Source organism: Xenopus tropicalis, chromosome 9 (genome assembly GCF_000004195.4).
Source record: "Xenopus tropicalis strain Nigerian chromosome 9, UCB_Xtro_10.0, whole genome shotgun sequence".
NCBI lineage: Eukaryota > Metazoa > Chordata > Amphibia > Anura > Pipidae > Xenopus > Xenopus tropicalis.
Window position 1 is genome coordinate 86,510,085 of NC_030685.2, and position 12,423 is coordinate 86,522,507.

Sequence of the window (12,423 nt, forward strand, 5' to 3'; positions counted from 1 at the left end):
CAGAAATACAGAGGCTACTATCCACAGGTGCCTTTATGAACAGAAATACAGAGGCTACTATCCACAGGTGCCTTTATGAACAGAAATACAGAGGCTACTATCCGCAGGCGCCTTCGTGAACAGAAATACAGAGGCTACTATCCACAGGCGCCTTCGTGAACAGAAATACAGAGGCTACTATCCGCAGGCGCCTTCGTGAACAGAAATACAGAGGCTACTATCCACAGGCGCCTTCGTGAACAGAAATACAGAGGCTACTATCCGCAGGCGCCTTTGTGAAAAGAAATACAGAGGCTACTATCCACAGGTGCCTTTATGAACAGAAATACAGAGGCTACTATCCGCAGGCGCCTTCGTGAACAGAAATACAGAGGCTACTATCCACAGGCGCCTTCGTGAACAGAAATACAGAGGCTACTATCCGCAGGCGCCTTCGTGAACAGAAATACAGAGGCTACTATCCACAGGCGCCTTCGTGAACAGAAATACAGAGGCTACTATCCGCAGGCGCCTTCGTGAAAAGAAATACAGAGGCTACTATCCGCAGGCGCCTTCGTGAACAGAAATACAGAGGCTACTATCCGCAGGCGCCTTCGTGAACAGAAATACAGAGGCTACTATCCGCAGTCGCCTTCGTGAACAGAAATACAGAGGCTACTATCCGCAGGCGCCTTCGTGAACAGAAATACAGAGGCTACTATCCGCAGGCGCCTTCGTGAATAGAAATACAGAGGCTACTATCCGCAGGCGCCTTCGTGAATAGAAATACAGAGGCTACTATCCGCAGGCGCCTTCGTGAACAGAAATTCAGAGGCTACTATCCGCAGGCGCCTTCGTGAATAGAAATACAGAGGCTACTATCCGCAGGCGCCTTCGTGAATAGAAATACAGAGGCTACTATCCGCAGGCGCCTTCGTGAATAGAAATACAGAGGCCACTATCCGCAGGCGCCTTCGTGAATAGAAATACAGAGGCTACTACCCGCAGGCGCCTTCGTGAATAGAAATTCAGAGGCTACTATCCGCAGGCGCCTTCGTGAATAGAAATACAGAGGCTACTATCCGCAGGCGCCTTCGTGAATAGAAATACAGAGGCTACTACCCGCAGGCGTCTTTCTGAACAGAAATACAGAGGCTACTACCCGCAGGCGCCTTTCTGAACAGAAATACAGAGGCTACTACCCGCAGGCGCCTTTCTGAACAGAAATACAGAGGCTACTACCCGCAGGCGCCTTTCTGAACAGAAATACAGAGGCTACTACCCGCAGGCGTCTTTCTGAACAGAAATACAGAGGCTACTACCCGCAGGCGCCTTTCTGAACAGAAATACAGAGGCTACTATCCGCAGGCGCCTTCGTGAATAGAAATACAGAGGCTACTATCCGCAGGCGCCTTTGTGAAAAGAAATACAGAGGCTACTATCCGCAGGCGCCTTCGTGAATAGAAATACAGAGGCTACTATCCGCAGGCGCCTTCGTGAATAGAAATACAGAGGCTACTATCCGCAGGCGCCTTCGTGAATAGAAATACAGAGGCTACTACCCGCAGGCGTCTTTCTGAACAGAAATACAGAGGCTACTATCCGCAGGCGCCTTCGTGAATAGAAATACAGAGGCTACTATCCGCAGGCACCTTTGTGAATAGAAATACAGAGGCTACTATCCGCAGGCGCCTTCGTGAATAGAAATACAGAGGCTACTACCCGCAGGCGTCTTTCTGAACAGAAATACAGAGGCTACTACCCGCAGGCGTCTTTCTGAACAGAAATACAGAGGCTACTATCCGCAGGCGCCTTCGTGAATAGAAATACAGAGGCTACTATCCGCAGGCACCTTTGTGAATAGAAATACAGAGGCTACTATCCGCAGACACCTTCGTGAATAGAAATACAGAGGCTACTACCCGCAGGCGCCTTCATGAGCAGAAATACAGAGGCTACTATCCACAGGCGCCTTCATGAGCAGAAATACAGAGGCTACTATCCACAGGCGCCTTCATGAGCAGAGGCTACACTGCGAGAAGCTTAGCCACAATAATGATTGGAAAAAGGTGTTATGGACAGACGAGAGCAAGATAAACCTGTATCAGAGTGACGGGAAGAGGAAAGTGGAGACAAAAAGGAACTGCTGAAGGGCCAAAGCATAGCAGCTTATCTGTTAAACATGGCGGCGCTATGGCCTGGGCATGTATGGCTGCCATAGATTCTGGCACACTTCTCTCCATGGATGATGGAACTGCGGATGGCACCTACACAAGGACCTCTGAGCTCCAGGGTTGGACTGGGCCTCTGGGACACCGGGAAAATACCCAGTAGGCCCCAGCGGCCCAGACCCGACCCTATTGCCACTTCCTCTGGCCTCCAATGTCCTCCCCTGACGCATTTTACATACGCACATTCAGGGGAGGACATCGGACAGGGGCCCCTGTGGGGGGGGGGGTTGGGATGCATGGCCAGAGGGGGCACCTTGGGGGTGCGGGGCCCCTGGGGTGGCAGCCCCGGTCCGACCCTGCTGAGCTTTACAATAACCGCCTATCCGCTCAAGTTCCATCAAATGTCTCCAAACTCATTGGTCGTCGCTTCGTCCTGCAACAATATAATTACCCCAAACGTACTGCTAAGGCAACGCGGGAGGTGCTCAAAGCAAAAAAATGGAAAATTCTGGATTTTATATCCAACTGAGCGTGCCTTCCATATGCTGAAGATGGATCTTGAAGGGACAAGCTGTAATATTCCTACCATTACTTTGTCCCAAACATTATGGTGCCCTGTACTCTGTATAAAAAAAGTGTTGTAATTTCAGTGGTTGGTATAGTAGGGGTTTCTGTGTTGTGTGGGGCTCTTTAAAGGAAAACTATACCCCCCAAACAATGTCGGTCTCTTTAAAAATATAGCATTGGGTAATCATAAATAGGAAACTGCCATTTTAAGAATTAAGGGCCGCCCCCGGGGATCATAGGAGTCACAGGGCACGCAAACAAGCCAAGGCACACATACATGCTAGGCCCCATCAGCCAATGAATGGGCAGAGTTCTGCCTTTTGCTCCCACACTACTTCCTGTTACAGTTAGAGCTGCATCACTTCCTGTCAGCTGATCTCTGAGGGAGCACACAGCCCATCACTAAATGGCGGCTCAAGGGAAAGGCTGTAAAAGGGCAAAAAGGACATAACATAATATAAACTCTGTCGGGCAAGTATTCATTCTGGGGGTGTTGTTTTCCTTGAACAGATTTTGGTTGGGAAGCCGAGTTCCCCTGTATTTTTGCGAAGGGATGTCCTTTGTTGTGTTGGAGGCTTTGTGTGACCTCCTAAATCAGGGGTGGGCAAACTTTTTGGCTCAGGGGCAACATTGACTTACAGACGGGCCAGGCCAGCGTTATGCTCAGGGCTACCATCAGAAATCACTGGGCCACTCAGCTCCCCCCACCCAGCATCCTCCAGCTCCCTCCCCTCAGCATCCTCCAGCTCTCCCCCTCAGCATCCTCCAGCTCCCCCCCTCAGCATCCTACAGCCCCCCCAGCATCCTCCCCAACATCCTCCAGCTCCCCCCCTCAGCATCCCACCCAGCATCCTGCAGCTCCCTTCAGCGTCCTTCCCAGCAACCCTCTCAACATCCTCTCACCAGCATCCTCACTCCAGCTCCCCCCCAGCATCCTCCAGCTCCACCCCCAGCGACCTACAGCTTCCTGTGGCTCCCCCCAGCATCATCCAGCTCCACCCCCAGCAACCTACAGCTTCCTGTGGCTCCCTCCAGCATCCTCCAGCTCCACCCCTAGCAACCTACAGCTTCCTGTGGCTCCCCCCAGCATCATCCAGCTCCACCCCCAGCAACCTACAGCTTCCTGTGGCTCCCTCCAGCTCCCCCCCAGCATCATCCAGCTCCACCCCCAGCAACCTACAGCTTCCTGTGGCTCCCTCCAGCTCCCCCCCAGCATCCTCCAGCTCCACCCCTAGCAACCTACAGCTTCCTGTGGCTCCCCCCAGCTCCCCCCCAGCATCCTCCAGCTCCACCCCTAGCGACCAACAGCTTCCTGTGGCTCCCCCCAGCATCCTCCAGCTCCACCCCTAGCGACCTACAGCTTCCGGTGGCTCCCCACAGCTCCCCCCCCAGCATCCTCCAGCTCCACCCCTAGCGACCTACAGCTTCCTGTGGCTCTCCCCAGCTCCATCCTCCAGCTCCACCCCCAGCGACCTACAGCTTCCTGTGGCTCTCCCCAGCTCCATCCTCCAGCTCCACCCCTAGCGACCTACAGCTTCCTGTGGCTCTCCCCAGCTCCATCCTCCAGCTCCACCCCCAGCGACCTACAGCTTCCTGTGGCTCTCCCCAGCTCCATCCTCCAGCTCCACCCCTAGCGACCTACAGCTTCCTGTGGCTCCCCCCAGCTCCATCCTCCAGCGACCTTCTGCTTTGGCCTGCTTCCTCTGTTACCCGGACCCGTAATCCTTTAAAGGGGGGCACGGAGTCGGTGGGCCGGATTAAAAAGGACAGCGGGCCGTAGTTTGCCCACCCCTGCCCTAAATGGTGCTTTTACTTCCCAGCTGCCCCTGCTTATACCCCACTGAGGTCTATGAGCACAAAAGAAAACACCAAAGTTTAAATAGCTGGGTGACTTTTATTGAGCGATGGTCATAAATACAGGATTCCAGCCAAGGCTATAGTTACATGTATATATATATATACGCCCAATATATCGTCTCAACCGGAAAACCAACCTATCATGGTAACAAGTATTCCATAGCAACAGGCAGCCTGCGGCCTCTACTCGTTCAAGTAAAGCGGAGTACCTACAATAAATAGGAGACGGGGGGGTTTGGAACTCCCCCTACAGGCTGCTTTTGCAACAACACAATAGCGAGGGGCAACACTGGTATCAATGGGGGAGTTAAACATAAAATAAATCACGTGAAGGTGCATTCAGTCTGATACAGAAACGAGAAACGGAAACAACAAATGGGCGGAGTTGCACAAGAACAGGCCCTATGATTGGACGATCGGAAATGTTTCTGAAAAGAACGAATGCGCCTTCACGATCCAGTAATAAAAGGGCGGGGCATCCATCAAGGTGACAAAACTCTATAAAATAATGTGACCAATGGGGAGAGAGAGGAACATTATCACCTGTGTTTCTCTTTAAATATATCTCTATATATCTCGTTTCCTAACTAATCACAATAAATTCATGCAGCATTTTGTTTTCCCAACAGTATTAAAATATTTCTTTCAGTTTTTTTTAAACTTAAACACAAAAAAATAGAACGCGGTATCGATAGCGGTCCTAGCTTGAAAACGGCGACTTTTTAATATTTTGCCTAAAAAATACACTTCTTCTTTCAAATGAATCCTTAAAGGTACAGTTTCTTTAGAGCGAGCCCCCTCACGGGGCAGAAGGTAATGTCAGGCGTCGGGGGGGGGGCAATTATCTGGTGTTTATGGGCAAATACATACAGTAATAACATACACAGATTAACTCTGGATACGATGGCCGACATAGGCCTTTCGGCTGAGGCAGGCAGTGTGGCAGCTCCCACCCATGTATATAAATACGATGCATGAAATAATCAATACCTTCCTACAGTACTGGCTCAGGGAAACTACTGACCAACTCCCACCCATCAATTCTAATACAAAGGACGCCATAGGCCTACAAAGGAATAAGCTCTGAGGACGCCATAGGCTGTACCTTCATGCCGTCAATAGAACATGGGTTCTATTTGGGTTCGCTCCTCTTTTGGGCCGGGATATCGGACCACAAGGCTCTACGGGTCACTAAAAACTTCCGACAACAGCAGAAGGATCGCCCTTTAGTAGAGCGATGGCCAACTGTAGCCATAGGGTGAGCCAATTATTCACTCAATTAAGGTCCCCATACATCTTAAGATCCGCTTGCTTGGTGATGTCGCCAAGTGTGCCCATACATGGCCCGATAAGCTGACGAATCAGTCCAAGGGACCCATATCAGCAGCTACTATCGGCCGGGGTATGGGGACCTTTACATGGCCCTGGCCAATTCTAATAACAGCAAAGTGCTCAACGGAGCGAAGGGCCTCGCTGTTCCACCATGGCAGTGGCCACCACCCTTTAATACAGTTCTTCATGTTGTGGTGACCCCCAACCATAGAGGAGCGGTGTCTCGGTTCCTAAGACCATTGGAAATATGTGTTTTCCGATGGTCTTGGGCAACCCCTGTGAAAGGGTCGTTCCTCCCCCACAGGTTGAGAACCGCTGCCCTACGGAGTGGAATTTCTTCCAAGTCCCATCTACAGAGATACTAATACTGTGTATGGAATCGCTTGGTCCCTCTGATCTGCCCACCAAGGCTCTTCCATCAGAATATGGAATCCTGGATTCCATTTTGACCACGTCTGAGCAATTGAAGGACTTGGCCATTCATTTCCCGACACATCCTTCTCTGATTTTGTATCTGCTACCAAAAGGAATATTCCTGGGATGGGTTAAGTGATTCCGTTTGCCCCCCAGCGTTACTCCATGGGCTTTTTCCATGTACCCAAACGTGTGTGTTGCTAAGGAAGGTTTTCTCACATGCATCGTTGCACATTTGCCCTTAGGAACAGAGAGGGAGGGAAGACACAGTCCTCTCTACCCTTTCATAGAAATGAAGAATGAGCCACCAGTGGCCATCCCCCTGAGCTTCAACTACAACTCCCAGCGCTGTAAGAAATGCTAAATATGAACAATCCATGTGAGTCCTAGTCCAGTGTGTGTGGCTCTCCCCATAACACTCCTCTTGTTCTATAATCCCATTGCAAGACATTGGCAAGGGAGGAGATATCTGCTGCTTGGAACCAAACATTTATGGTCTCCTACAGGTATATCTGCTTCAGGTTTCTCATTGCCCAGAGCAAGAGAAACCATGATACTATGCCAGCATAGCTACTAACCCTACTCTCTATGAGATGCAACAGGACAACAGTATGGTACAGGGGAGAAGATAATCCCTTATAAATAAGAATTTTGTAGCTACAACCCTTTCCTTTCGGATTACAGAACATTCCTTCTCACTTTAATTTTATTTACACATATAAGTCACAGCTTCCATATTTCCCTTAGACAGTATAAGGGTACGGCCTATACTGGGTGCCCAGAACATTCCTTCTCTGTATATTTGTATTTATACATATGGGTAGGAGGTGCCATAGTGTTTCCGTTAGACAGTACAGTATGGGGGTACAGCTTATTGTGTGCCCAGAACATTCCTTCTCTGTATATTTGTATTTATACATATGGGTAGGGGGTGCCATAGTGTTTCCCTTAGACAGTACAGTATGGGGGTACAGCTTATTGTGTGCCCAGAACATTCCTTCTCTGTATATTTGTATTTATACATATGGGTAGGGAGGTGCCAAAGTGTTTCCCTTAGACAGTACAGTATGGGGGTACAGCTTATTGTGTGCCCAGAACATTCCCTCTCTGTATATTTGTATTTATACATATGGGTAGGGGGTGCCATAGTGTTTCCCTTAGACAGTACAGTATGGGGGTACAGCTTATTGTGTGCCCAGAACATTCCTTCTCTATTTGTATTTATACATATGGGTAGGAGGTGCCATAGTGTTTCCCTTAGACAGTACAGTATGGGGGTACATCTTATTGTGTGCCCAGAACATTCCTTCTCTGTATATTTGTATTTATACATATGGGTAGGGGGTGCCATAGTGTTTCCCTTAGACAGTACAGTATGGGGGTACAGCTTATTGTGTGCCCAGAACATTCCTTCTCTGTATATTTGTATTTATACATATGGGTAGGGGGTGCCATAGTGTTTCCCTTAGACAGTACAGTATGGGGGTACAGCTTATTGTGTGCCCAGAACATTCCTTCTCTGTATATTTGTATTTATACATATGGGTAGGGGGTGCCATAGTGTTTCCCTTAGACAGTACAGTATGGGGGTACAGCTTATTGTGTGCCCAGAACATTCCTTCTCTGTATATTTGTATCTATACATATGGGTGGGAGCTGACATGGTGCTTGCCTCAGCTGAGACACAGAGAACCAAAGAATTATTTAGAAGGTGGAACCTAAGTTTAACATTATATTTAAAAAAAAAAAGTAAATAGGAGAAACACCAAAGTAGAAACATCCCCTTCACAAACCATCAGCCAATTTAGCCATTACTATATTACAGTTTATAGTGTTGATAAGGAAAACAATACCAGAATTCAAAATAAACACATTATCTCCTTCGAGTTGTGCAATCACTATATTATTACATGGCAGGACCCCCAGGAGCGACACATTTACACATTCATACCCCCCCCCATGCCTAAACCACACATCGTTACCATCTCACAACTCACCGTCACAGTATGAAATCACAATTCCCAAATTCAATAAACACACAAATGAAGAAAAAAACTAAAATAATCTGCTAATTTTACCTTGAAATTTCAGATTCTGAAGGGGGGGGGAAGGGCAATAAACAAGGGTTTATTGAATTTTTATCTTCTGAAATATAAGTTATTAGTGGGATTCATAGATGACATGACGTGTCTTAGCCTTTTGTAATTGGTGCTTTCACTGTACAGTCGCCCAATCACATGGTAGATACATCTTATGACCTTAAGGTGGCCATACACGTTGAGTTTTCTCTCCCTAATGACCAATTTCGGTGCAATCTGACAAATACGCCAAATTATCGTAAATTAGTGGGCACAGAACGATCACAGATCTAGGGATTTTTCATCCCTAGATCAAAATCAATCGGGCAGGTTTGAACATTTGCGTCATTAGCCCGTTGTCCAATGGTTTGGCACGACCAAGCAGGTAGTTTTCCAGCTTCAACTAGAACAGTGATCCCCAACCAGTGGCTCAGGGGCAACATGTTGCTCCCCAACCCCTTGGGTGTTGCTCTCAGTGCCCCCAAACCAGGGAGTTATTTCTGAATTCCTGACTTGGGGGCAAGTTTTGGTTGAATAAAAACAAGATTTCCTACCAAATAAAGCCCCCTGTAAGCTGATAGGGTGCATAGAGGCCCCTAATAGCCAATCACAGCCCTTATTTGGCTCCTCCATGAACTTTTATGGTGCTTGTGTTGCTCTCCAAGTCTTTTTACATTTGACTGTGGCTCCCGAGTAAGAAAGGTTGGGGATCCCTGAACTAGAAGATATCGTATGGAATGGTCGCTTTCGTTGATGGACAATAGATCGATTCAGGTCCTACGATGACGAATGGATCTTATAAAAATCTTAACGTGTATGGCCAGCTTTAGAGGCTATCATTAGAGGCTATCATTATCTTCTATATCCCACAGATTCTTGTGCAGTCATTAAAATTCTGGCCCAAATACAAAAACTGGACACAACAATGGGCACAACGTAGGCCGAAACTAACGGCCAAGAAAGCAAAACATTCGAACAGTTCTTTGAGCCAAACTTAATTAAGAGAAAGGGGATTTTATTAACTCAGCGCAGACAGGGAATCCGATTGAATCCGGTGCCACAAAGATGGGTCAGATCCGTATCAGAACCTGTGCTCCAAAAGTAAACACGGCAGCGCGTATCCATTTGAATTAAAAAAGGGGCAATTTGTCAGCTCTGCCTAAGGAAGGTCAACATCTACCACATCAATGAATGGTATTTAATGAAATGTCTATAAAGACGGAGCTTTCACCGCAATTTCATACACATTGGAGATCTGGTGGACATTACGTTCTACAACTAGATAAAATATATTGTTTTTAGATTTCAAGTCTCAAATAGTAATGATCAAGGCTGACAGACAGCAAACGATACAATGGGTTCAACGTGGCACCCACGGGAAGCACCCTAATCTTGCCTAGAGAATGCCGGAGATAATGGAAAGAACCAGGGAAAATATTGCACCTGACTGCCCTTATTGAGCAACAACATTGTTATGAATGGAGCCCATGTACGGAACCACGACAGACACTACCTCTATTGGCTAATCATTGGGGTACATTTGTTACAGACACACAAGGTGTTGAGATTGTCCTAACATGGTGCATCTCCTGCTACAGTTCAAGGGGTTCTTGGATCAGCCAAAGGTGACGTTCCGGTGGCCCAGCTGTGGGGATAGGAACATTTCACCGTTCCTGACAATGGGGTGGAGTTTAATTTGTAACCTTGCGCCTGTAAGAAAACCGGACCTTTAAGTGGACACTAAGGATAAAGATTCCTTCTGACTTTGTTCATAGGGCAGGTGTTCTTCATTTTCACAGAAAATTAGCTTGAAATCCCACGGAGAAAGGAGCCGTCTCTCTCTCCTCACAGGTTCTTCTCCGTAAAGTTCTCTGGGAAGACCCCTCGGTGCTGTTCAAATGGCTTATTCTGCAGCCAGTCCGTCTCTTTGATTCCCATGAGCCAGCCGTCATCCTGGGGAAGGGAACACACATATGAAATGGACTGGGTTTCCACCATTTTACCAATTCTTTCTTACAAAATAAATATAATATAAGGATATCAATGTAACGGTCATAGGGCAATTTTGCCGTCCTCCCAAAACAGAATATTCCAGACTTTTTTTCTGTAGGAAAGTACTATTTTGGAAGGGTAAATGAATGGCCTGTGTGCATTGGCCCCACTGGGGATCTTCCCTAGTTCTTTACCAAGAGCCTGACCATAGGTAAGGAAGCAGCTAGGCCGAGTTTTGGCATTGACCACTAAAGCCAACCATACATGGCCACATTGGGTAAGGTAGTTTAGTCTATTTTAGCCATATTGCTCAACCATCTAGTCATGTAAAATACCCTCCATGGGCAGGGGAGGCAGTGCCAGGTCTAAGCTTCAGCAAGGCAAGTGCCTGCCCCATCACGCCCCCCACTTGCCCATGGCTCGCACACCGGGACCTTAGATTCAGACAGGTCAAAACTAGGAGAAGGAAGGCAAAAGATGTCTTCTGCATACCCCTAGTTCCAGCCAAGATCCAAGAATCCTTTGGACCTGGGTTGAGGCTTATTGGATTCACTAGACCAGACAGTTTCCCAGTGGGAACAATGCAGACAGCCCAAGTTATCTTACCCTTTAAATAAAAAAAAAAAAGAGTAGTAGCAGGCAGGCACCATTTTGAGCAAGGTGACCCATTGGAAGCGCCCTGGAATTAATTCTTAACAAGGTTATAATGACAAACGTGTTTTGGTCTTGACAACGTCTGTGTAACCGGATGAGCTTAATAAAAAGGGAAAAACCAAATTGTAAAAGTTTTTGCCTCATATGTATGCATATAAGTCCAAAGGGATTCTGGGAAAAATCCCATTTCCATGGGTTTATCCTATAGGCTAAAGCTCACCCACTGGGGAATTAGTAGAAGCCGGGACAATAGCTGATCAGATTCCCAACTACAGAGCGGTTTCGCCCTTCTTGGGGCTCATCAGTGTAGTGTAGGGTTTCTGATCAGCTTAGGGAGAGCCAGGAGTGGGGATTCACGAACAATTCAAGATGAGATTTTTCTTAATTCTTAAGGAATTTGTTCCCAGAATCCCTTTTGGTCTATCTGCATACGTATGAGGCGGTCTGCTCAACCCTTTTGACTTGTTTGTGAATCCCCACTTCTGGCTCTCCCTAAGATGATCAGAAAACCCTGCATTACACTGATGAGCCCCAAGAAGGGCAAAACCGGTCTGTAGTTGGGAACCAGATCAGCCGTTATCCTGGCTTTTGCTTTAAAAACCCAGTGGGTGAGCTTTAGCCTATAGGATAAACCCAAGAAAATGGGATTTTTCTAAGAGCCTTAAGGAATTTGTTCCCAGAATCCCTTTTGACTTATTTGCATACGTAGGAGGCGGTCTCCCCAACCCTTTTGAGTTGTTTGTAAAAGTTTTTGCCGACTGCTCCCCATCTCAGGAATCATCACTACGGTATTTAGTATGGATCCCATAGCCAAAATTGCCCGTTATGACATCACCCCAACAATCGATCTCCCCAAATTATATCTACGGGCTGCTCGCTGTACGGCGCCACATCACGTGACTAAAGCTTACATTAGAGACAAACTCAACTTTGTTGGAAAACAGCAACTTTGTGTTAGGAGAGGAAGATGTTATAGAAAACTCAGGGGACACAGTTAAAGTCACAACGTTCGCAGACGTTATTAGTCGGGGCGGTTCATTTTAGAAAACGTATCATTTTCAGACACCGCGGATAAGTACGTTTTGTTTTCTCCTTTTTCATCTCAAGTCATTATTTCTGGTGTTGTGTTAGGAAAACGATACGTTTAGAACAGATGAACGACCCCTTTAGTGAAGAGGCCAGTACTGCAACTTGGATTGGCAGAAGTTCTGTTTATGAAAGAGAAGCCACAGACAGGTTGTCCCTCTGTCGGGTGATGCCTCGAGGCTCAGTCAGACTTAAGGTGCCCATACACGTGAAGATCTGCTTGCTTGGTGAGGTCGCCAAGCGGGCGGATCTTCTCCCGATATCGGGAGCATGTAGGGGAACATGTAGGCTAA

General features: G+C 47.4%; 1 protein-coding gene across 1 annotated transcript in view; it reads right to left on the reverse strand.

Moving 5' to 3' along the window:
* Positions 1 to 4,591: 4,591 nt before the first annotated feature.
* bin1 (bridging integrator 1) overlaps positions 4,592 to 12,423 on the reverse strand; it is a gene marked incomplete in the record, with an annotated part of 56,658 nt that continues 48,826 nt past the window's right edge. The window contains 2 exon segments of the mRNA NM_203900.1: positions 4,592 to 7,352; positions 7,353 to 10,351. Coding sequence (NP_989231.1) covers positions 10,244 to 10,351 — 108 coding nt within the window.